General features: G+C 44.9%; 1 protein-coding gene across 5 annotated transcripts in view; it reads right to left on the bottom strand.

Annotated features, from left to right (window-relative positions):
* The window catches only part of MTCH2 (mitochondrial carrier 2), a 28077-nt gene extending 1678 nt beyond the window's left edge, over positions 1–26399 (bottom strand). The window contains exons 1-12 of one of the 5 annotated variants that reach the window (XM_025356136.1): positions 26116–26399; positions 22721–22805; positions 22453–22559; positions 16213–16239; positions 15338–15400; positions 12680–12737; positions 12045–12096; positions 11565–11624; positions 9649–9742; positions 7798–7849; positions 6414–6481; positions 3477–3552 (exon numbers count right to left, since the gene is read on the bottom strand). In XM_025356136.1, the coding sequence (XP_025211921.1) occupies positions 3477–3552; positions 6414–6481; positions 7798–7849; positions 9649–9742; positions 11565–11624; positions 12045–12096; positions 12680–12737; positions 15338–15400; positions 16213–16239; positions 22453–22559; positions 22721–22805; positions 26116–26202 (829 nt within the window). In that variant the 5' untranslated portion in view covers positions 26203–26399. The remainder of the gene's footprint in view (positions 1–3476; positions 3553–6413; positions 6482–7797; positions 7850–9648; positions 9743–11564; positions 11625–12044; positions 12097–12679; positions 12738–15337; positions 15401–16212; positions 16240–22452; positions 22560–22720; positions 22806–26115) is intronic. The other 4 variants (XM_025356134.1, XM_025356137.1, XM_025356135.1 and 1 more) reach the window with 4 other exon arrangements.
* Between the last annotated feature and the right edge of the window lie 245 nt (positions 26400–26644).

Genomic DNA, 26644 nt, shown 5'->3' with positions numbered 1-26644 from the left:
ACGTGAATAAATCCAGGACAAAACTGGGACTATCACTACAGAACAGGGATTTGTATTCTTTGAGAGGCTGAGCTACTATGAACTAACTACAATTTCTCCTTAATAAGGTCTTACTCTGGGCAGACAGAATGCCCAGGTTGGATTCTGGCTTTGCCACTTTCCAGCTGGCTTAGCAAATGAGTCATGTAGAACAGTACCTAACATTCAGTAAGTGCTAGCTTTCATTTATTTCTTTCTCTTTTTTGAGATGGAGTCTCGCTCTGTTGCCCAAGCCGTAGTGCAGTGGTGCAATCTCGGCTCACTGCAACCTCTGCCTCCCAGGTTCAAGCGATTCTCCTGCCTCCGCCTCCTGAGTAGCTGGGACAGGAACGCACCACCATGCCTGGCTAATTTTTGTATTTTTAGTGGAGGTGGGGTTTTACCATATTGGCCAGGCTGGTCTTGAACTCCTAACCTCAAGTGATCTGCCCACCTTGGCCTCCCAAAAGTGCTAGGATTACAGGTGTGATCCACTGTACCTGGCCTATTTATTTCTTAATGAAATGAAATCATGTTTCTAAGGACTACTTATAAAATCTTATAATCAAAGTAATAACAACCTGGACAACACAGCAAGACCCTATCTCTACAAGAAATTAAAAAATTAAAGGCCGGTGCAATGGCTCACACTGGTATTCCTAGCACTTTGAGAGACCAAGGCAGGAGGATCACTTGAGCTCAGGAATTTGAGACCAGCCTGCACAACATGGTGAAACCCCATTGCTACAAAAAATACAAAAAATTGGCCAGGCATGGTGGCTCACACCTGTAATCTCACCACTTTGGGAGGCCGAGGCAGGCAGATCACCTGAGGTCAGGAGTTTGAGACCAGCCTGACTAACATGGTGAAACCCTGTCCCTACTAAAAATACAAAAATTAGCCAGGCGTAGTGGTGGGCGCCTGTAATCCCAGCTACTCGGGAGGCTGAGGGAGGAGAATCGCTTGAACCTGGGAGGTGGAGGTTGCAGTGAGCTGAGATTGTGCCATTGCACTCCAGCCTGGGTGACAGAGCGAGCCTCTGTCTCAAAAAAAAAAAAAATGAGCTGGGCTTGGTGGTGTATGCCTGTAGTCCCAGATACTTGGGATGCTGAGGTGGGAAGATCACTTGAGCCAAAGACTTCAGCCGGGAGGCAGAGGTTGCAGTGAGCCAAGATCATGCCACTGCACTCCAGCCTGGGTGACAGAGCAAGACCCTGTCTCAAAACAAAACAAAACAAAAAAATTAACAGGACATGGTGGCAGTATGCCTGTAGTCCTAGTTACTTGGGAGGATGAGGTAGGAGGACTGCTTTACTCCAGGAGTTTGAGGCTGCAGTGAGTCGTGAAGCCACCACTGCACACCAGCCTGGGTGACAGAGCTTGTCTCTAAAAAATAAAAAACCAAATAAGTAAATAAAAATAAAGTAATAATGTTCTGAGTGCAACTGAGTACACTCTGGAGTATAAATCTGAGCCTTCCCAAATATAAGTCATGTGACCTTGGGTTATATAATTGGCACTAAACTACTCTAAGCCCCAGTTTCTTCATATGTGAAATGGGTGATAAGAATGACACCTATCCTCACACAGCTGTTTTGAGGATTACATGAGCTGATGTAAGAAAAGCTCGTAGCATGATATCTGGTATACAGTAAATGCCCAATCAAGATTTGCTGTTGTCGTAAGCACCTACAGGAACAACTGTTCCTAGGTCAAGTGTGTTAGACACCCTAATCCATTCTCTGTCTACTTTCTTCCTATAACGGGGGTTAGTCAGAAAAGGAAGGAAGGAAAGGCCATTTTTTCCATTTAAACAGGGACCACACTGTACAATAGAGAGTAAAACTCAGAATGAAACGCACAATATTCATGGTAGGTCTGTTCTGAAATCATTCAAGTATTCTAGCTTGGATTCACAGAGGGGCTTTGTGGGCACACTAAGCAAGAGCAACTACAAACAACACTTAGGCCCTTTCATTCAGATTTCAAAGGCCTTTCTCTTATGTATCACTAGTGCTATAAAATAATGCAACAAAGAGCTTCTTTATACACTTTCTTCTGCAGTCCTTTAATCAGTGGACCCCCTTCAAAAACAACTTTAAACTGATAGCCATTTTAAGTGATCCCGTGCTAAATTTAGCCCACAGTCAATCCATTTGTTGTTGTTATTGTCTTTTTTTTTTTTTTTTGAGATAGAGTCTCACTCTATCACCCAGACTGGAGTGCAGTGGCACGATCTCGGTTCACTGCAACCTCCACCTCCTGGTAAGCAATTCTCTTGCCTCACCCTCCCCAGTAGCTGGGACTACAGGCGCACGCTGCCACGCCTGGCTAATTTCTTTTGTATTTTAGTAGAGATGGGGTTTCACTGTGTTGCCCAGGCTGGTCTCAAACTCCTGACCTCAAGTGATCTGCCCGCCTTGGCCTCCCAAAGTGCTGGGATTACAGCCATGAGCCACTGTACCTGGCCTGTAGTTTTTTGTTAAGAGATATGTCTGGCTGTGTTGCCCAGGCTGGCCTCAAACTTCAAGACTCATGTGATCCTTCTGGCTCAGCCTCCTGAATAACTGGAACTATAGGCGTGAGCCATCATACCTAGCTGTTATTTTATTTTTCTTTTTTTGGATACAGGATCTCACTCTGTCACCCAGGCTGAAGTGCAGTGGTGCAATCTTGGCTCACTGCAGCCTTGACCTCCTGAGCTCAGGTGATCCTCCCACCTCAGCCTCCCGGGTAGCTGGGACTACAGGTGCTATGCCTGGCTAAGTTTTTGTATTTTCTGTAGCGATGAGGTCTCATCATGTTGCCTCAGGTGGTCTCCAACTCCTAGGCTCAAGCAATTTGCCCACCTACGCCTCTCGAAGTGCTAGAATTACAAGCGTGAGCCACTGCACCCAGCCCATTATTTTATTTTCCAATAAAGCTTTGCCTAGATAATAAAGAATGTTTTTGTTGCAGATTATACACCTCATAGTAATAACAAACCCTAAATTGGTATCTAGGCAAAAACCATCTACTAACAAGACTCTAGAAGTAGGAGACCAGCTCTGCCAATACCACTGTGACAAATAATTGTTATGAAAAGTGAGTTTGGGGGAAAAAAGTCTAAAATCAAGGCCATCATTTTACCATGATAATAATCTACTTGGATCGTATTTATAAGTTGCATGTGGGCACTCAAATGGCTTCTAGGTCTCATCTAGGGATTCTTTCTTCTTCATTACTCATGCTCATGATTTCTAAATATCACATTTTACTATTTTACATTTTACTATTATGCCAAAGTGAAACATAGAACATTGTGAAGTGTACATTAACTGGCAGACTACACTAACTCACTCACTCTAGCTAGAATGAGCTACAAGAGTTAACTTGGGATTGCAGAGACAGTATTTAAGAAAACAAACAAATAAAAATAAAACAAAATAAAATGAGAGAGACAGAGAAAAAGAAATACCTCTTTTTGTAGCATGCACCAACAATCTATCCAAGACGTATATATTGGGGAGTAAGGAGGGCATCCACCAGCAAGACTAAAATAGAAAAAAACATGGAGCTCTTCATGTTAATATTAACCAAACATTCGAGACATTGATAAAGCTTGTCAAAATATTCTCCTGCATAGAAGATTCCCTGAGAGATCATTTTAATTCAATGAAACAAATCATATTGGAGCAGGGGAAAGATCAAGCATCCAGAAGAGAATTCCTCCCCTATGTTTAGGTTTCAAATCAAATGAAACTCCAGAACATAGCATTTACATGATTAAAGATCAGGGAAAGGTGGCCGGGCACAGTGGCTCACAGCTGGAATTCCAGCACTTTGGTAGGCTGAGGCAGGTGGATCATTTGAGGTCAGGAGTTCAAGACCAGCCTGGCCAACATGGTGAAACCCGTCTCTACTAAAAATACAAAAACATGAGCCGGCATGGTGGCGCATGCCTGTAATCTCGGCTACTTGGGAGGCTAAGGCATGTGAATTGCTTGAACCCAGGAGGCGGAAGTTGCAGTGAGCCAAGATCGTGCTACTGCACTCCAGCCTGGGTGACAGAGTAAGAACCAGTCTCAGAAAAAAAAAAAAAAAAAAGAGCAGGGAAAGGGGATTTAAAAACTAACTGGTGTTCACAAAGAAACTAAACATGAAAACGGATATGAACAGTGGATATATATATGTTCCTACTCAGGTATAATCGCTTCATCTTGAAAAAACTGTAAATAATAATACATTTAATTCATCCTTCAAGTTTGCACTGTGCTAAAACATGGCAGTTGCTCTACATATCAGAAAACATCACAGCTTGCCAGGAGTAACAGGAAACAAACAAAACCAGAAAACAAACAATGTAAAATGTTCAAAACTCCACATAGCTATCTGATCTTATTTGAAAACAGTAACATGTTTAATGATATGTCAGGTACCACATGGGAAAAGAATTCTGAATTAAATAAAAAAGGCAAGGCCGGGTGCGGTGGCTCACGCCTATAATCCCAGCAATTTAGGACGCCGAGGTGGGCGGACCACCTGAGGTCAGGAGTTCGAGACCAGCATGGTCAACATAGTGAAACCCCATCTCTACCAGAAATACAAAAATTAGCTGGGGGTGGTGGCAAGTGCCTATAATCCCAGCTACTCAGGAGGCTGAGGCAGGAGAATTGCTTGAACCCGGGAGGTGGAGAATGCAGTGAGCCGAGATCGCGCCACCACACTCCAGCCTGAGCAACAGAGCAAGACTCTACCTCAACAGTAACAACAACAACAAAATACAAAAAATTATCCAGGCATGCTGGTGGACGTCTGTAATCCCAGCTACTCAGGAGGCTGAGGCAGGAGAATCGCTTGAACCTGGGAGGTGGAGGTTGCAGTGAGTCGAGATTGCACCACTGCACTACAGCCTGGGCAAGAGTGAGACTCCATCTCAAAAAAAAAAAAAAAGGCAAAATTTTGCTCAACTCAGTAGAGTCACTGGAAATCAATGGAGTCTACCACTATACCAACACCTGCCCTTCTAACCAATACAGAGAAAAGGTCATCAAGCTTTCCATAGACTAAATATCCTAATTCTGGTTCTTCAAAACTCACTTTCTCCATAAAGCCCCAGGAAAAACAGGTATGGGTTGTCATTTAATCCCTGATACACCTTTTGTCACTTTCATAGAAAAGAAGATAAAGATTTAAAAAAACAACATGCTGGCTGCGCATGGTGGCTCACCCCTATAATCCCAGCACCTTAAGAGGCCAAGGAAGGAGAATCACTTGAGCCTGGAAATTTAAGACCAGCCTGGGCAACAAAGTGAGACCCCGTGTCTCCACAAAAAATTATTAGCCAGGCATGGTGGCATGCACATGTACTCCCAACTACTTGGGAAGCTGAGATAGGAGGATCACTTGAGCTCAGGAGTTCGAGGCTGCAGTGAGCTAGGACTTCACCACCACACTGCAGCCCTATCTCTAAAAAAATTAAAAATAAATAAAAATAGGCCAGGTGCAGTGGCTCATGCCTGTAATTCCAGCACTTTGGAAGTCCAAGATAACCTGAGGTCAGGAGTTCGGGACCAGTCTGGCCAACATAGCGAGACTCCGTCTCTACTAAAAATGCAAAAATTAGCCCAGCATGGTGGCACATGCCTGTAATCACAGCTTCTTGGGAAGCTGAGGTACAAGAACTGCTTGAATCCAGGAGGTGTATGTTGCAATGAAGCGAGACTGCACCACTGCACTCCAGCCTGGGTGACAGAGTGAGATTCTGTCTCAAAAACAAAAAAACCAAAAACACACAACAACAACAACAACAACAAAACACACACACAAAAAAACCCACAAAAAACCTATAAAAATAATAGTAATTGGCCTGGCATGGTGGCTTATGCCTGTAATCCCAGCACTTTGGTAGGCCGAGGCAGGTGGATCACTTGAGGTCAGGAGTTCAAGACCAGCCTGGCCAACATGGTCAAACCCTGTCTCTACCAAAAATACAAAAATATTAGCCGGGCATAGTGGCACATGTCTGTAATCCCAGCTATTCGGGAGGCTGAGACAGGAGAATCACTTGACCCAGGAGGTGGAGGTCACAGTGAGGCGAGATCGTGCTATTGCGTTCCAGCCTGGGCGACAGAGCGAGACTCCGTCTCAAAAAAAAAAAAAAACAAAATAAATAAATACATAAAACAAAAATAATAATAATTACTAAATAAATACAAATTGAGGCTGCTGCAGCACAGGGCATACAGAGAAAAAAATTAGGAATCTCAATTATACTTTTCCTCCCTGCTGTTTTAAAAAAATACCAATCAGAGATTGACACTGGTCTTTCATCTTTCCTAAATTTCTACAAGGCTGCTCCACCTGTCAGCATACAGTCAGCCACCTACTAGAATAAGAAATACAAAGTACTTACCCACAGTTGTTGACAGCCATAAGATTGGAGACAAGCACAAAGGGATAGGTCAACATACTCGCAAAAAACTGTAAAATGGAAACAAGGCAGCTGTTATTAGATCATTCCTAGTCTTTATTCTCCTTTCTTTTACCTTAAGGGCCTAGTGCCACTGCGGTGAGACACTCTAACACTTGTCTCGCTTTCTCAATACCCTGGAAAGACAACAGTTACAGTTTTGAGCCTGGAGATAATTCTTCCTCTTAACACACCATGGCATCCAACATTTTAATAAAAGGCTAGAAGACTTCTCTGATCCTGAGTAGCTGGGACTATAGGCGCACGCCACCATGCCTGGCTACTTTTCTTTCTTTTTTTTTTTAAGAGACAGAGTTTCGCTCTTATTGCCCAGGCTGGAGTGCAATGGCGCAATACTGGCTCACTGCAACCTCTGCTTCCTGGGTTCAAGCAATTCTCCTGCCTTAGCCTCCCGAGTAGCTGGGATTACAGGCAGGCACCACCATGCCCAGCTAATTTTGTAGTTTTAGTAGAGACGAGATTTCTCCAAGTTGGCCAGGCTGGTGTCCAACTCCCGACCTCAGCCTCCCAAAGTGCTGGGATTACAGGAGTGAGCCACCGCGCCCGCCCCAGCTACCCTTTTTTTTTTTTTTTTTTAAACTTTTGTAGAAATGGGGTCTTGCTCAGTTGCCCAGGCTGGTCTTGAACTCTTGGCCTCAAGTGATCCTCCTTCCTTGGCCTCCCGAAGTGCTGAGTTTACAGGCGTGAACCACCATGTCTGGCCTGAACAATATTATTTAGGAGGAAAGGCACACCCACTATGAACCTGAGCAGTACCAAACCATACAGGATGTGAGGCAGAGACTCTGCCTTATTCTCTTTTATTTTCACATGTGAGTCTGTTGTTCCTTCGAAAACTGAGTTATTCTCTCTTTTTTCTTTGAGATGGAGTCTCGCTCTGTTGCCCAGGCTGAAGTGCAGTGGCGTGATCTCAGCTCATTGCAGCCTCCGTGTCCCAGGTTCCAGCAATTCTCCTGCCTCAGCCTCCTGAGTAGCTGGGATTATAGGCATGTACCACCACGCTTGGCTAATTTTAGCATTTTCAGTAGAGACGGGGACTCACCACGTTGGCCAGGCTGGTCTCGAACTCCTGACCTCAGGTGATCCGCCCACCTCACCCTCCCAAAGTGCTAGGATTACAGGCGTGATCCACGGCGCCTGGCCAAACACTGAGTTATTCTTACCTTTGACAAATATAACAAATTTGAGGGAGATGTCCCAGTGAGACATCTGGTTATCTTAAAGCAGTGATGACACAAGCCAGATTTAAAAGGAAAACAAAACAAAACACAACTATTCCTAGAAGGTTAAAAGGATTTTAAAAAACTCACTCCTGTGACAGCTTGAGAATAACTCTTCATTTCATTCATGGTAGAAACCTAAAACAGGAAAGAGCCTTAAATTAATTGACTACAACACTACAACACATCAATATATTCTTTTTTCCTTTCCCTTTTTTTTCTTTTTTTTTTTTTTTTTTTAACTTTCAGACAGTGTCTCGCTCTGTCACCCAGGCTGAAGTGCAGTGACCTCCTGAAGCACACATCACCACGCCCAGCAAATTTCGAAGTAGTTTTTAAGAGATAGTGTCTTTTTTTTGAGATGGAGTCTCCCTATGTTTGCCCAGGCTGGTCTCAAACTCCTGGGCTCAACAGATCGTCCCACCTTGACCTCCCAAAGTGCTGAGATTATAGGCGTCAGCCACTATGCCTAGCTAAGAGATGGTGTGTCTTGCTATGTTGCCTAGGCTGGTTTCAAACTCCTGGCTTCAGGCAAACCTCCCACCTAAGCCTCCTGAATTGCTGGAATTACAGACTGGAGCTACTGTGCCTTGCTCTCCATGTCAATATAGTCTATCTCTAAATTATCAGTTTGACAGCTTGAAAATTAATTTTTTTTTTTTTTTTTTTGAGACAGGATCTGATCTCTCTCATTGTTGCCCAGGCTGGAGGGGCAGTGAGCTGTGATCTCACAACCTGGACCTCCTGGGCTCAAGTGATCGTCCCACTTCAGCCTCCCCAAGTGTTGGGATTACAGGCATGAGCCACCACACCTGGCTAAAATTAATTTTGAGGACAAAACCATAAAACACTGATTATTAGAATAATAAGGCAGTGGTCAAAATGATCAACCTGATTCAATATTAACAGACAAATTCATATTATACTAAAATGCCTTAGGAATGAATGTAAAAGGATTTCAAATACAAAAGAAAATGAGATTGATAACCTTTTCCCATGTCCTAGAAATACAGTCCCTGGAAAACCATATTTATAGCATATCTAAGGGACAATTCACTACCTTTGTTGTACACAGCTAGCTTTCTACCAGATGCGCTGAAGAAAATTCCTCTCTATACTCAAGAGGTTTACAACATGGATTTAGTCATATACCCTGTGATGTGTTCAATTTTTCATCATGCTATGAAGCTGCCTATATACAAGAGGCCCCACAACTGCTGAGATAGGAAAGACAACTTCTAGATAAGACTGATTCTCAAAAGGCTGAGGTTTCTAAAAAGCCAATACAGGCACCCCCTTAAGTCCAGATTAGATGAAAAGCCCCAGATATACCATAAAGATGTCCTGCTTTCCCAGGTTCTCTTAAGTATCAATAAAGAAGTGATCTCTTTAAAGCCCTGAACGAACACAGGGCTAAGTCTCTTGGGTATACTCTGTCATATCTTAGGGACTTTTAACGTGTATCGTTCTTCAGTAAACAGTATGGGTCATTTCATTAACATCTGAAAATTTGATAATTTTTAGCTAATTGTTCAGTCTGGCATGTAGCAAACTGTCATCTTACTTTGTTTATTTATTTATTTTTTGGAAATGGAGTCTCCCTCTGTCACCCAGCTGGAATGCAGTGGCACGATCTTGGCTCACTGCAACCTCCACCTCCTGGGTTCAAGCGATTCTCTTGCCTCAGCCTCCCAAGTAGCTGGGACCACCATGTGGGCCCAGCCAATTTTTTCTGTATTTTTAGTAGAGACGAGGTTTCACCATGTTGGCCAGGCTGGTCTGGAACTCCTGATCTCAGGTAATCCGCCCGTGTCGGCCTCCCGAAGTGCTGGGATTATAGGCGTGAACCACCGCGCCCGGCCCCTCTTACTTTAAAAGCTAAACTAGCTGCCAGATTAAAGCCAAGGCCAGCACATCTCATGAAGGTTACAACCTACCCCACTGTCCAGTGCATAGGTATTGACGAGGTAGGCCAGTGAGTTACACAGCCACAAAGAAAGGATGTCACCTAGAAGGCGAGGAACAAGACCCCTACATGAAGAAACAATAAAAATAAGAACCAAAAAATATGATCAGTAAAAAGACAGGCTCTTCAGTACAAATGCTTCTCAAATAATTAGAGGTCACAAAACATTCTAGGGAAGTGAAAAAGACATCAAACACCAGAATCCAGCCCGCATACCTAGTTCATTCTCGTTAACAAGCTGTACTTGAAGCTGATCTCCAGTGACTTTTGTTCCTACGTTTAAAATGCAGGTCGGCTATACCCTCAGTGGCTCACCTTACTATTCATAACTGTAAGCAGGGAGGCAAAACATTTGCAAGGTGCTTTGCAGAAGAGACTTAAATATTGTTTTGCTTTGACTAGCTTAAAAAAATGATTTTGCTAAGCTATCTGATATTCAAATTTGGCAGACAAAAGATGAGAAAAATTACAAAGCAAGAATGGTTCCAAGTACAGATACAGATGACAGGCATCAAAAACCACCTTTCTAGGGTCTAGGTGACCTAGGTGAGGCAGCATGGAATAGTGGGAAGAGCATTTCCGCATGGATTGAAGACCAGCTTCAAATGCCAGCTCCAGCACTCATCAGCGATGTGACAGGCAGCAGATGAAACTCTCAGAGCATCAATGTTTTTTAATCTCTAAAGTGATACTAACTATAGCTGTCCTGCCTATCTCACAGGGTATTTATGATATTCAAAATCCATATGTGGAGGTACTCTGAAAATTAAAAAAAAAAACCACCATTTAGGTAATGATGCAAAATTTTTCTTCATAGAAGAATGAGGGTAGTAGTCTAAGTTCTTCCAAAGTAAATTCAAGTCTTGCAAAAACTTATCTTTTAGTAAGTTAAGGAAAATACAAGTTAAGATGATTTCTCCATTTTTCAACATTTAATTTTTCTCATTTTATTATCTATATAGAATTGGGAGTTTACTATAAGGGTAGAAACTTGGAATTAAGTCCTTTGTTAAAAAAAGAAATTCCTTGTTTAATTTTATTTTTATATTTTATTTTATTTTTATTTTTTGAGATGGAGTCTCACTCTGTTGCCCGGGCTGGAGTACAGTGGCACAATCTCAGCTCACTGCAACTTCTACCTCCCGGGTTCAAGCAATTATCCTGCCTCAGCCTCAGTAGCTGGGATTATAGGCGCACACCACCACCCAGAGACGGGGTTTTACCATGTTGGCCAGGCTGGTCTTGAACTCCTGACCTCAGGTGATCCAACCGCCCTGGACTCTTAAAGTGCTCGGATTACAGGCGTGAGCCACTATGCCTGGCCTCAAATGTTTTAAGTATCTAGAAGCAAAGGTTTGGGATCTTTACAAGAGAATTCTAGTCATATGGGGCCTAAATATGCCTTTCTGCAGAGAAAAAAAGAAAAAAATAAGGGGCCTAACTAGAATGTGAGGTAAGCCCAGGGAGTACATTTTCCCCAAGGATTAAACAAAGATTCACTGTCCTTATTTTCTTTCTTTCTTTTTTTTTTTTTTTTGAGATGGAGTCTCGCTCTGTCCCCCAGGCTGGAGTGCAGTGGCGTGATCTCGGCCGACTGCAAGCTCCGCTTCGTGGGCTCATGCCATGCTCCGCCTCAGCCTCCAGAGTAGCTGGGACTACGGGCGCCCGCCACCATGCCCGGCTAATTTTTTTGTATTTTTAGTAGAGACAGGGTTTCACTGTGTTAGCCAGGATGGTCTCGATCTCCTGACCTCGTGATCCGCCCACCTCGGCCTCCCAAAGTGCTGGGATTACAGGCATGAGCCACTGCACCCAGCCCACTGTCCTTATTTTCAGGAAATGTTTCCCACTCATGCAAAAATTACATACTAATCAATATTTACTCACGCGAAAAATCCTAGAATGCCCTCTTCCCGATAGATGGTTACTATGGAATCACAAAGTCCACTACGTACACAAGAAGAAAAGGTAAAATATATTAAGATTATTTTGGAGTTATAAACAAAATAATTTCAATTATCACATTGGACAAGGTCAAATCTACAAATTCCTTCCCTCACACTTTTCTAGCATGCTCTCACTCTGCAAAGATAGCTAAATTTGGAGATAGGAGTGAAGATATTAACTACCTAGGTGTATAGTCATATGGAGTCAGGGGCTCTGCAACTTACTCTGAAATCCTAGGTAGGCTACTAAACCTGCCTGGGCATATTTTCTCCTATTTTATTGTTTTTTGTGCAGATCAAATGACATTGGATACAAATTTGTTCTACAAACTGTAAGGTATCATAAAAATATAAAGTAGTATTATCCTAGTACTTTGGCTTCAAAAGATCTCCTTGAGTATGTGAAAACAAAAACACTTACCAGTACTTGGATTCTCTGCCAATGAACTGTACCATAGATCTCAGAGTGATCACTGTGGAACATAGAGAAAAGATGTTTACAACTATGCTAAGGCCAGGTGCAGTGGCTCACGCCTTTAATCCCAGCACTTTGGGAGGCCGAGGCAGGCGGATCACCTGAGGTCAGGAGTTCAAGACCAGCCTGACCAATATGATGAAATCCCACCACTACTAAAAATACAAAAATTATCCAGGCGTGGTGGCATGTGCCTGTAATCCCAGCTCCTCAGGAGGCTGAGACAGGAGTATTGCTTGAACCCGAAAGGCTGAGGTTTCAGTGAGCTGAGATTGCACCATTGCACTCCAGCCTGGGCAACAAGAGCAAAACTCTTGTCTCAAAACAAACAAACAAACAAAAAAACAACAAAAAAAAACTATGTTAAGATAGATTTTGATCGCCCTGGAAGAAAAAGATTTTCCACCTAAAGACATTTTGCTATCTGGATAAATTTGATAAAAATTTGATAAAAATTCAAAACAAGCAAGCAAACAAAAACATGCAGGCAAGGCATTTTAGTCAACTCCCACGTCAACCTATCTAAGTGGTCAGGAGAGATCAGTTATAAAAGAAAGGTCAGTTGTCAACTGCAAACATACCATGGAAGGGATGTGTGATGAGGGTAGCAGCAGAACGAGCGATCATCTCTCGAGTTGTCTAGAAACAATCAACACACACTTCTGAAATCTAAATAAATGACACTCAAATGCCTGTGAGAAGGAATGTGGATGGATATTGTGGTATAGGATAAGAAAGTGAATGACACAGCCCTCCTGTTCTGGCTGGAGTCAAGAAGAGTTTGAATGGGATGAGAAAGATCTCATTCACTGTCATTTTATCATACTTTTCACTCATGGATTTCAATGTTCGATTATAGTTACTTCTCAAAATTTCTCTGCAAAGCAGGCTTCTGTTGTTTTCTCAATTTCACAGGTATGAGAAAAAATAAAGAAACAGGAAAGGTCACCAACAAACAGTCATTAAACTGAAAAAAAATATGAGGCCTTTGTTGAGATTATTAAGTTGCTTTCTTATTGGCAAATGATTTTGGAGAGTCCAATATCATTCTAGACAAATGGCAGGCTCCATTTAGTCTCTACCCATATTTTTGGGTGAAGAGAACAACTTAGTTTTGTGACTACAACCCAGTAATTGTGCAGTATCTTAGAGCTGCTGTGTTCTTCCTAATTGATCTTTCTACTCTAGGACTCTATAAGGAAGTAATAAAGAAAATTAAATTATAATCTTTGCATTTAGGTTCTGGGATTGTAAATGTAGCAGGTCTACCATTGGCTTTTGCTTTTATTTTTTTGAGACGGAGTCTCGCTCTGTTGCCCAGGCTGGAGTGCAGTGGTGCGAACTCAGCTCACTGCAAGCTCTGCCTCCCAGGTTCCTACTATTCTCCTGCCTCAGCCTTTTGAGGAGCTGGGACTACAGGCACCCGCCATCACGCCTGGCTAATTTTCTTTTTTTTTGTATTTTTTAGTAGAGACAGGGTTTCATCATGTTAGCCAGGATGGTGTCCATCTCCTGACCTCATGATCCGCCCACCTCGGCCTCCCAAAGTGCTGGGATTACAGGTGTGAGCCACCGTACCCAGCTGGCGTTTGCATTTAAACAGTATCTTTATAGTCACTGAGTTTTCTTTTTTCTTTTTGAGATGGAGTCTTGCTCTGCTGCCCAGACTGGAGTACAGTGCCGCGATCTCAGCTCACTGCAACCTCCACCTCCCAGGTTCAAGCGATTCTCCTGCATCAGCTTCCTGAGTAGCTGGGATTACAGGCACCCACCACCATGCCTGGCTAATTTTTTTTGTATTTTTAGTAGAGACGGGGTTTCGTCATGTTGGCCAGGCTGGCTAGTCAGGATGGTCTCGATCTCCTGACCTCATGATCCGCCTGCCTTGGCCTCCTAAAGTTCTGGGATTACAGGTGTGAACCACCACACCCGGCCCAGTCACTGAGTTTTAAGACAGCCTTCACCCCTTCCCCAAGGGCATAAGATCCTATGGGACAGGATGGGCAAACTAAGAAAAATACTAATTGCAAAGTAATACATTTATCCCTGCTTTTAAGCAAACTAATTTCATGAAAATTTACAGAAAATAGAGCTAATTTATCTGGTTTTCAGACCTTTAGTAATGTTTGTTTTGGAATACATATATATATATATATATATATATATTTTGAGATGGAGTCTCACTCTCATTGCCCTGGCTGGAGTGCAATGGCGCAATCTTGGCACACCACGACCTCCGCCTCCCAGGTTCAAGCGATTCTCCTGCCTCAGTCTCCTGAGTAGTTGGGATTACAGACATGCGCCACCTTGCCCAGCTAATTTTTGTATTTTTAGTAGAGATGGGGTTTCTCCATGTTGGTCAGGCTGGTCTCGAACTCCCGACCTCAGGTGATCCGCCCGCCTCGGCCTCTCAAAGTGCTGGGATTACAGGCGTGAGTCACCGCGCCCGACCCTTGGAATATATATTTTAGACGGCTGCATTTCCTGGATAATTGTGACATCATTAATGACAATTAAGACAATGTGAAGGCTTAAGAAATAAGAGAATAGTTCTGAAAGCCAGGCACAGAAAAACCTATAGCAGAAGATGGGGGTGGGAAATGGGTGATGAGGAACATTTCAGAGTCAGAAAAATGTCCAAAGACCATTTCTGCATAGATACTATCCAACATACAAAGGGCCTGGCCGCTATTTTAATACTTTTTTCTAATGACAGGGTCTTGCTCTGTCACACAGGCTGGAGTGTGGTGGCACAATCATAGCTCACTGCAGCCTCAACTTCCTGGGCTCACATAATCCTCTCACCGCAGCCTCTCGAGTACCTGGGACTACAGATATGTGCCACCACACACCTTGTTCATTTTTCTATTTTTTGTAGAGACGAGGTCTCACTATGTTGCATAAGTTGGTCTCTAACTCCTGGGGTCAAGTGATCTTCCTGCCTTGGCCTCCCAAAGTGCTGGGATTACAGGCGTGAGCCACCACACCTGGCCTATTTTAACACTTTTATTCCTGAGGTTTTCAACACTATTAGAAGACTTTCAGTATTTTAAAGATGGAATGTGTGGGCAAAATGTGTTTTCTTGAAATACATCTATTCTGAACGCCCAAATTAATTTGAAGGTTTAATTACATTTGGGAACAGACACTGAACACACAGGCCTGATGATTCTGATTCCATAGCTGCAACACCCCAGTTTGATCTGGGCAAACAGCACAGGATGTAATTCATCTCTTACCTCCTTGATAACGCGGTCAAAGGAAGATGAGACTTCTTTCTGTACATTTCCAGGTCCTAACTCCTGGAAATCAAAATCAAAGAAAATAGAGATCTTGATGGTTTTTTTTTTTTTTTGAGACGGAGTCTCACTCTGTCACCCAGGCTGGAGTGCAGTTGCACGATCTCGGCTCACTGCAAAGCTCCACCTCTGGTTACAAGTGCTTCTCCCGCCTCAGCCTCCCAAGTAGCTGGGATTACAGGTGCTCGCCACCACGCCCTGCTAATTTTTGTATTTTTAGTAGAGAGGGAGTTTCACCATGTTAGCCAGGATGGTCTCAATCTCCTAACCTTGTGATCCCCGCCTGCCTCAGCCTCCCAAAGTGCTGGGATTACAGGCGTGAGCCACCCCGCCCAGCCAATCTTGATGGTTTTCATTTCTTTTGAGACAGGGTCTTGCTCTGTCACTCAGGCTGAGTGCAGTGATATGATCATGGATCACTGTAGTCTTGACCTCCTGTGCTCAAGTGATCCTCTCACCTCAACCTCCCAAGTAGCTGAGACTACAGAGGTGTGTGCCACCAGGCCCCGCTAATCTTTGATTTTCTGTAGAGAAGGGGTCTTACTATGTTGCCCAGGCTGGTCTCAAACTCTTAGATGCAAGTGATCCTCTCACCTTGGCTTCCAAAACTGCTGGGATTACAGGCATGAGCCACCATGCCCAGCCATCCTGATGGTTTCAAACAGAACTGTCCAAACTGGTGGCCACCCCATAGGACAACACTCACTGAGATGAATAGGAGACTGACTACTTGGCTTTTCCCCAAAAGAGGCCCCAAAAGCAATAATAACTTGCAAGGGAAAGGCCCTCATGCTTAGAAATCAGCTCCAACATACCTCACCCTTGTCACTCTCCTGGTAATGCTATAGAAAAAAAGAAAAAGGATGATTAGGATTATTACAGTGTCATGTGAGAGAAGACATAAAATGAAAACTCTACTGACAAAGTAAACTAGCTGAAGTTTTTTTGAAGTTTTTCTGTTTTTTTTTTTTTTTTTTTTAGCTGCAAGTCTTTAGTTAACTTCTACTCCCCATTAATCAACTGGAAATATGGATCTCCAAGATAAACTTGTTGCTAAGTTTAACATATTGGTCAGTTGGAAGAAACGCAAATGGTCATGAAAACTCTTCTTTCAAAAAAGAAAAAGGGAAGTGGCTTATGCCTGTAATCCCAGCACTTTAGGAGGCCGAGGTGGGCAGATAATCTGAGGTCACGAGTTCAAGACTAGCCTGGCCAACATGGTGAAACCCCATCTCTACTAAAAATACAAAAATCAGCAGAGCATTGGGGTGCACGCCTGTAATCCCAGCTATTAGGGAGGGTGGCGCAAGAGAATCACTTGAACCCAGGAGGCAGAGGTTGCAGGGAGCCAAGATCACACCACTGCACTCCAGCCCGGGTGACAAAGCAAGAGTCCATCTCAAAAAAAAAAAAAAAAGAAAAAAAGAAAAGAAAAGGGAAGGCCGGGTACAGCGGCTCATGCCTGTAATCTCAGCACTTTGGGAGGCTGAGGCAGGTGGATCACTTGAGGTTAGGAATTCGAGACCAGCCTGGCCTACATGGCGAAACTTCATCTCTACTAAAAATACAAAAATTAGCTGGGCTTGGTGGCGGGTGCCTGTATTCCCAGCTACTTGGGAAGCTGAGACAGAAGAATTGCTTGAACCCAGGAGGTAAAGACTGCAGTGAGTTGAGATCATACTACTGCACTCCAGCCTGGGCAACAGACCAAGACTTCGTCTCAGAAAAAAAGAAAAGGGGCTGGGCGTGATGCCTCACGCCTGTAATCCCAGCACTTTGCGTGGCTGAGGCAGGCGGATCACCTGAGGTCAGGAGTTTGAGAAGAGCCTGGCTGATGTGGCGAAATCCCATCTCTACTAAAAATACAAAAATTAGCCAGGCTTGGTGGCGGGCGCCTGTAATCCCAGTTACTTGGGAAGTTGAGACAAGAGAGAGAACTGCTTGAACCCGGGAGGTAAAGACTGCAGTGAGCTGAGATCACACCATTACACTCCAGCCTGGGCAACAGAGCAAGACTCCATCTCAGAAAAAAAGAAAAGGGGCCGGGCGTGGTGCGTCACACCTGTAATCCCAGCACTTTGCGTGGCTGAGGCAGGTGGATCACCTGAGGTCAGGAGTTTGAGAACAGCCTGGCTGACATGGCGAAACCCCATCTCTACTAAAAATACAAAAATTAGCCAGGTGTGGTGGCGGGTGCCTGTAATCCCAGTTATGTGGAAGGCTAAGGCAGGAGAATTGCTTGAACCCAGGAGGTGGAGGCTGCAGTGAGCCAAGACCATGCCATTGCACTCCAGCCTGGGCAACAAGAGTGAAACTCTGTCTCAAAAAAAACAAAAAACAAAAAATAAAAGAAAACAAAACAAAACAAAAAGGGAACATGCTCAGTGGCTCACGCCTGTAATCCCAACACTTTGGAAGGCCGAAGAGGGAGGACTGCTTGAGCCCAGGAATTCAAGACCAGACTGGGCAACACAATGAGACTTTGTCTCTAAAAAAAAATAATAATAAATTTAAAGAAATAATTACAAGGCTGGGCGCGGTGGCTCAAGCCTGTAATCCCAGCACTTTGGGAGGCCGAGACGGGCGGATCACGAGGTCAGGAGATCGAGACCATCCTGGCTAACACGGTGAAACCCCGTCTCTACTAAAAAATACAAAAAACTAGCCGGGCGAAGTGGCGGGCGCCTGTGGTCCCAGCTACTCGGGAGGCTGAGGCAGGAGAATGGCGTGAACCCGGGAGGCGGAGCTTGCAGTGAGCTGAGATCCGGCCACCGCACTCCAGCCTGGGTGACAGAGCCAGACTCAGTCTCAAAAAAAAAAAAAAAAGAAATAATTACAAAATAAGAACAAAAAAAAAGAAAATTCAAGAACTTTCAGATTTTTTTTTTTAGATGGAGTTTCACTCTTGTTGCCCAGGTGGAGTGCTATGGCGCGATCTCGGCTCACTGCTGGAGTGCAATGGTTAGATCTCAGCTCACTGCAACCTCCACCTCCCAGGTTCAAGCAATTCTCCTGCCTCAGCCTCCTGAGTAGCTGGGATTACAGGCGCCCACCACCACGCCTGGCTAATTTGTGTATTTTTAGTAGAGACAGTGTCTCACCACGTTGGCTAGGCTGGTCTCGAACTGCTGACCTCAGCTGATCCACCGACCTCGACCTCCCAAAGTGCTGGGATTACAGGCATGAGCCACTGCGCCCGGCCAAGAACTTTCAGTTTTAACAGAAAATAAGTTAGTAAAAACAAAGTCCAGGGTTCCCACTTTTCTTATGGAAAAGGCAGGACCAATACCAAATTAGGGCAAGACTCTTTTCTTCCCTGCATAAAAGGACAGAGAATTGGTGTTAAGTCTGAAGAGCTGAAATCGCCTCACTTTTTCCTTTGTATCTGACGGTTTCTAAAACAAGAGTTTTTTTTTTTTTTTTCTCTTCTAGAGAAGAGATCATGAATACTGCCAGAGCCCAGAGAAAAATTCCTGCAAGAGGAATTTTTTGTGCCGTATTTTGGAAACAGAATGTGAGCTAGGTGAAAATAAAATTATCGGCCGGGCGCGGTGGCTCAAGCCTGTAATCCCAGCACTTTGGGAGGCCGAGACGGGCGGATCACGAGGTCAGGAGATCGAGACCATCCTGGCTAACACGGTGAAACCCCGTCTCTACTAAAAAATACAAAAACTAGCCGGGCGAAGTGGCGGGCGCCTGTGGTCCCAGCTACTCGGGAGGCTGAGGCAGGAGAATGGCGGGAACCCGGGAGGCGGCGCTTGCAGTGAGCTGAGATCCGGCCACCGCACTCCAGCCTGGGCGACAGAGCCAGACTCAGTCTCAAAAAAAAAAAAGAAAATAAAATTATCAATTGAGAGCTCCTTCTTGTGTAACCACCAGTTTTATTGTTTTCTTATTTTTTAATGTCAGTTTTATTATTTTCTAGCCATATCAGGTTTTAAAAAGACAACATTTTCTCTTGTAAAAAGAATTGTGTTTTAAAAAATCACAGGCAAGAGAACAAATGTGAAGATAAAGCAAAGTAATGTATTTTGGCCAGATTCCAGGTCCTTGGCTAGAATTAATTCTAATAGCTTCAGGTCTCTAAAAACTTTCACTTGTTTCTATACTTTGTTTTTTACTCCATTGACACAATTATCTAACCTGGCTTCTACATTTCCTGAATTTCATTTTAATTCTTGCTCAGATATACAAAATCATTTCTTGTAAAGGTTAATAATTTTCTCAGCCCTGCATACATCCTTCTTCTTGACTGTACAAGCAGCTTTGGATGCTAAGTGTAGTACCAACCCTATAATATTTCACTGGACTACATTTGGAATATATTCAGGGTACCTGGTTACCTCAAGTTTGTCTTATTTTCCAGTTACATAAAGTAACTTAGTCTCAAGCAGTACTTTCTCTTTTTCTCTAAGTCTATACATAAACCTCTTTGGCTAGATGACAACTGCCTTTCCATATGTAAATTTCATGAAAGTAACAGCAACAATTTCACTGAGTCCAGAGTGTGACTGGAAAAGAAAGACCAGTAATCAATCCACCAAAGACATGGGCCCACTAAGACTCCAACACTCTGACCCATGAGCCACCTGAAATGATGCTTCCAGATTCAGTCCACAGGTCTGACAACAGTAAGTATGTTAAGAATAACAGGCTGGGGCCGGGCGCGGTGGCTCAAGCCTGTAATCCCAGCACTTTGGGAGGCCGAGACGGGCGGATCACGAGGTCAGGAGATCGAGACCATCCTGGCTAACATGGTGAAACCCCGTCTCTACTAAAAACATACAAAAAAACTAGCCGGGCGTGGTGGTGGGTGCCTGTAGTCCCAGCTACTCGGGAGGCTGAGGCCGGAGAATGGCGTGAACCCGGGAGGCGGAGCTTGCAGTGAGCTGAGATCCGGCCACTGCACTCCAGCCTGGGTGACAGAGCAAGACTCCGTCTCAAAAAAAAAAAAAAAAAAAAGAATAACAGGCTGAACGTGGTGGCTCGTGCCTGTAATATTAGCACTTTGGGAGGCAGACATAGAAAGTTTCAGGCAAGGCCGGGCGTGGTGGCTCAAGCCTGTAATCCCAGCACTTTGGGAGGCCGAGATGGGCGGATCACGAGGTCAGGAGATCGAGACCATCCTGGCTAACACGGTGAAACCCCGTCTCTATTAAGAAATACAAAAAACTAGCCGGGCGAGGTGGCGGGCGCCTGTAGTCCCAGCTACTCAGGAGGCTGAGGCCGGAGAATGGCGTAAACCCCGGAGACGGAGCTTGCGGTGAGCTGAGATCCGGCCACTGCACTCCAGCCTGGGTGACAGAGCGAGACTCCGTTTCAAAAAAAAAAAAAAAAAAAAGAAAGTTTCAGGCAAGGCTGGGTGCGATGGCTCATGCCTGTAATCCCAGCACTTTGGGAGGTCGAGGCGGGCAGATAATGAGGTCAAGAGATCGAGACCAGCCTGGCCAACATGGTGAAACTCCGTCTCTATTAAAAATACAAAAATTGGCCGGGCGCGGTGGCTCAAGCCTGTAATCCCAGCACTTTGGGAGGCCGAGGCGGGTGGATCACGAGGTCAGGAGATCGAGACTATCCTGGCTAACATGGTGAAACCCCGTCTCTACTAAAAATACAAAAAATTAGCCGGGCACGGTGGCGGGCGCCTGTAGTCCCAGCTACTTGGGAGGCTGAGGCGGGAGAATGGCGTGAACCCGGGAGGCGGAGCTTGCAGTGAGCCGAGATCACGCCACTGCACTCCAGCCTGGGAGACACAGTGAGACTCCGTCTCAAAAAAAAAAAAAAAAAATACAAAAATTAGCTGGGTGCAGTGGTGGACACCTGTAGTCCCAGCTATTCAGAGGCTGAGGCAGGACAATCGCTTGAATCCGGGAGGCGGAGGCTGCAGTGAGCCGAGATTGTACCACTGCATTCCAGCCTGGCAGCAGAGCAAGACAGTCTCAAAAAAAAAAAAAAAAAAAAAAAAAAAAAAAAAGCTTGATCAACATAGCAGCCCCTGACTCCATTAAAAAAACAAGAACAAAAAAGAATAGCAAGATGACTGAAGGGTTAGTCAGCTTTCATGTGAGGTACTGGCTGGAAAACCTCTTTAACTCACACTTCTTTAATTCAAATCGATGAAGTCTGAAGAAATATTTGTCAAATCCAAGCCAATCAGGTCATGAAATTGTTTTAACAAAATCATGATTTGCTCATCAGGTGTTAAACCATTAGAACTGGCCAGGTGTGGTGGCTCATGCCTGTAATCCCAGCACTTTGGGAGGCCGAGGTGGGTGGGTCATAAGGTCAGGAGATCGAGATCATCCTGGCTAACACCGTGAAACCCCGTCTCTACCAAAAATACAAAAAATTAGCCAGGCATGGTGGCGGGCGCCTGTAGTCCCAGCTACTCGGGAGACTGAGGCAGGAGAATGGCATGAACCTGGGAGGCGGAATTTGCAGTGATCTGAGATGGCGCCACTGCACTTCAGTCTGGGTGACAGAGCAAGACTACGTCTCAAAAAACAAAAACAAAAACAAAAACAAAACAAAACAAAAACCAAAAAACAAACCAAAAAAACTTTGTTTTAAAGGAATTCCCATTGCTTCCCAGGAAAGAAGATATATACATATACATATTTTTTTGAGACGGAGTTTCACTCTTGTTGCCCAGGTTGGAGTGCAGCGGTGCGATCTCTGCTCACTACCATCTCCGCTTCCCAGGTTCAAGCAATTCTCCTGCCTCAGCCTCCCGAGTAGCTGGGATTACAGGCACATGCCATCACGCCCGGCTAATTTTGTATTTTTAGTGGAGACGGGGTTTCTCCATGTTGGTCAGGTTGGTCTTGAATTCTTGACCTCAGGTGACCCGCCTTCCTCGGCCTCCCAAAGTCTGGGATTCCAGGCGTGAGCCACCGCGCCCGGCCGAAAGAAGATATTTTAAGAAAATGTTTTTCAAGAGGAAGAAAGGACAGGGTTATAAATGTATCTTTTAAATTGCTCTTGATATTTAGAATAAACTGTTGCATAACAGGTAAGCAAAATCTATGGGAAGATTGATTTAATTTTCCTCTTACCTGTAAAACTTTACCATGGACCACAGTTCCAAGGACTCCCGAACACAGTCTTGGAGTTAAGCCTGTGAACAACCCACGCCTCCCATCGATACTGGCAATGTGCTGAGCTAGGAACACAAGTCAGAGATGTAGTCAAGTTCTGGTCAAGAGAAACGGATGTACTACAATTTGAAAGAAACAAGCTTTCTATATATTTTCTTTCAGTAACAACTCCTGCCTATCACAGTCCTCAATGTCATCCAAACCCAAACAAATCAAAGACGCTTACCATAACTAAAGAGACCAGGAAGCTGACACACTTGCCGCCCAAAAATATTTCGTCCTATTGTTGGAGGAAGAGGCTCATAACCCACCTTTAAAAACAATGGAATATATCAATATTAAAGCAGTATTTCCAGAAATGTCTTGCTTGCAAGGTCTTGAATAAAGAACAAAATTTGGGTTATTTTTAAACACAAGTAAAAACGCAGCATATGTTTTCCACGGCAATGATGAAGCATCATTCTTGTAGGTTTTTCTTCTGTTGGTAATACTGAGTTCAATAAACTCCAAGTTTCGTTTTGGTTCAAATTCTATGATGTATACCATGTAGCTGAAATAGGCTAATATCAAACTGAAAAAGAAGGGAACTTTTGTGTTAGGAAAGCTACAGTTTACTAAGGGGGCTCAAAAATACCTTCTAAATAAAATTTAAGGCATATTTTATATTTGAACAAAATGAGAAGACATCCATCACGCCAGCATCAGCTGCATATTTGGCAACCTAGACAAAACACTCAAAAGGCAAATGCAGATATAGCTGGATAATTCACTTAGGAAAGAATTACAAGCTAACTTCATGTTAGAAGAACAGGCTGTCGGTCAGGCCCAGTGGCTCATGCCTGTAATCCCAGCACTTTGGGAGGCCAAGGGGGACGGATCACCTGAGGTCAGGAGTTCGAGACCAGCCTGGTCAACATGGTGAAACCCTGTCTCTACTAAAAATAAAAAATCAGCCGGGCATAGTGGCGGGCACCTGTAATCTCAGCTACTTGGGAGGCTGAGGCAGGAGAATCACTTGAACCCGGGAGGCACAGGTTGCAGTGAGCTGAGATTGTGCCACTGCATTCCAGCCCAGGCCGACAACAGCGAGACTCTGTCTCAAAAACAATCAAACAAACAAAAAAAAGGTTGTCATTAACAGCTAATGAAGGCCATTTTATATAGTTAATGATTACCACGGTCTTTGTACCATATACTCAAGATTTTTAACACTACAGATACTCGAGAGAATGAACACTGTAGGACATAGTTTTGATTATTGTTGTGACTCTTAATCTGTCCTATTAAGTAACTCCTGGGCTGGCGTGGTGGCTCACGCATGTAATCCGAACACTTTGGGAGGCCAACTTCTGATCTCACTCGAGGTCAGAAGTTCAAGACCAGCCTGGTCAACATGGTGAAACCCCGTCTCTACTAAAAATACAAAAATTAGCCAGGTGTGGTGACGGGCACCTGTAATCCCAGCTACTCAGGAGGCTAAGGCCAGAGAGTCGCTTGAACCTGGGAGGCGGAGGTTGCAGTGAGCCGAGATTGTGCCATTGCATGCCAGTCTAGGTGACAAGAGCAAAACTCCGTATCAAAAATAAATAAATAAATAAATAACTCCTGTCTGAGTTCACCGAATAGTGCTACCAAGTAACCATTTTTATTTTTATTTAGTTACTTATTTATTTTTTGGAGGCAGAATTTTGCTCTTGTCACCCAGGCTGCAGTGCAGTGGCATGATCTAGGTCACCACCTCCTAGGTTCAAGCGATTATCATGCCTCAGCCTCCTGAGTAGCTGGGATTATAGGCACCCACCACCACACCCAGCTAAGTTTTGTATTTTCAGTAGAGAGGGGGGTGTGCTTTGTTGGCCAGGCTAGTCTTGAACTCCTGACCTCAGGTGAACCACCTTTTTCAGGCTCCCAAAGTGTTGGGATTTACAGGCGTGAGCCACCGTGCCCGGCCCAAGTAACTATTTTTAAAACTGAGCATTTGGGAATTTCACCAAAACTCCTGGGCTACTTGGCAACACAAAGATGTTGTGAAATCAGAATTAAGGGTATTCAAAGTTTTTGAGGCAAGAGCTCTGAACATCACTAGAAAACCCCATCTCCCAGAGAAGTACTGAGTAGTGGGTTCTTTTTTTTGTTTCTCTGAGGCTGAGTCTTGCTCTGTCGCCCAGGCCGGAGTACAATGGCACGATCTTGGCTCACTGCAACCTCCACCTCCCGGGTTCAAGTGATTCTCCTGCCTCAGCTTCCCGAGTAGCTGGAATTACATGCACGCACCACTGCACCTGGATATATTTTGTATTTTTAGTAGAGACGGGGTTTCACCATGTCGGTTAGGCTGGTCTCGAACATCGACCTCGTGATCCGCCTGCCTCGGCCTCCCAAAGTGCTGGGATTACAGACATGAGCCAACGCGCCCGGGCCCAAGGGTTCTTACTGGATATACTGCAACATGCTGTCATCTCAAATGCTATCTAGCCCCAAATGTGCCAATTCTGTTTTAGATGTTACAGTACATTCTAATCAGTCTTTGTTCTAGGTGCAAATCATTTATTTGCAATAGCGTTTAACGTACGGAATCTGAATTCACACGGGTCTACTCAGCAAGAAATAATCTGGATTCCCAACAACTCAAGAATAAGAAACGTGGCCCTCTCTAGCGTCTTGCCTAATTTTTACAGAAAAGTAGACGGCAAGAGAGGGGTTCTAAAAACTGTTCCATGCCTAGGCACAGTGCATGAGGGAATTACGTCAACTCTCAGTAAAAGCATATAAAAAAAATGACCTGCCCGTTACAGGGATATTCAGGAAAGGAACTGGAAACACTAAGTCTATCACTTACTTGGCCTACCTGCATGTGAATATAAAATACCACGTAATAATTATTTGACAGTAGATTAGAAATTAACTCCCATGTTTAAACTCGCTAAAACTCCGCTTCACTAATTTCCAGCTCTGACCAATGTGATTTTCATTGTCAGGAGCCACATGGGCTGCTGCTGGAAAGCGCTCAATGCATCCTTCCGAAATCTGACAGAGCAACCCCTTCATTAACACTTCTGAATGAGCTCCTTGTGTTTCTCTGGCTATCTGGTGCGAAAACCTCGGAACAGAAAAGCAGTAGTAACAGTAACATAAAAAGAAAAGAAAAAAAAAGGAATAAAAAATGAAATGTTGGTTCCCACCTAACTTCACATTTGTCTTCAACTGAGTATTTCGTGTCTTGCGTCTGAGATTTTGGGGGGAGGAGCGGTGAATGTGAATTTCGGAGGGGCGAGAGGGAGGGTTCGGAAGCCCTTGGTGGCGACCGGCCAGGATCCACCTCAGAGAAGAAGAACCAAAGTTCAGAGGATCCGCCGGGCAGGGCAGGGCAGGGCAGGGTGGCGGTTGGCTAAGGGAGGAGTGGGCCTCAACGCTGGGCAGCGGGGCGAGGGCTCGGAGAGGCCCCCAAGAGGGGCCGCGGGACCGAGGAAGCTGTCCCTGCGGGGAGGGAAAGGGCAGCGGAGGAGCAGCAGCATCTCGGGAGAATGAAGGGCCCGCAAGGCTGAGCCGATCCTCAGGCGCCCTGAGCAGCAGCGACCGAACGGGGCGCCAGGAGGGGTAGGGAGCGGCGACGCCTCATACCTGGATGAGCACTTTCACGTACATAAGCGGCTGGGACAGGATGGTGAGACCGGAGCCCAGGAGCACCTGACTGGCCGCGTCCGCCATGATGGCACCCGCGGACGGACAGACAGACTGAGCCACCAAGCGACCCGGTGAGCCGGTCCTGGGTCACGTGCCAGGGCCGCCGGTTTCACTGGCCCGCCCGCGGCGCGCGCGCACGTACGCACCAGCGCGCGCCTCTCCGCCCAGTCCCCGCCCTCCCTCCCGCCCGGAGAAACGGCAGGCGCTCGCGAGGGGGCGCTAGGGTCGGGGCGGGGCTTACGGTACAGAGGCGCATGCGTTCTGCCGGGGGCTCGTCCTCCGGGAATGACGGTTTCTCTCGCACATGCGCGTCCAGGCCGCAAGTGTCCGGAAACAGAAGAAAGGGAGTGGCAGAGGGGGGAGTGTGACCCTGACGGCAAAGGCAAGGTCAGAGGACTGAAAAGAAATGGAAAAGGATTCTTCGTTATGCTTCACCTCTGCACTTGCCTTTTGAGCATCATCAACA

Source organism: Theropithecus gelada, chromosome 14 (genome assembly GCF_003255815.1).
Source record: "Theropithecus gelada isolate Dixy chromosome 14, Tgel_1.0, whole genome shotgun sequence".
Taxonomy (NCBI): Eukaryota; Metazoa; Chordata; class Mammalia; order Primates; family Cercopithecidae; genus Theropithecus; species Theropithecus gelada.
This window is presented reverse-complemented; position numbering and strand designations above follow the sequence as displayed.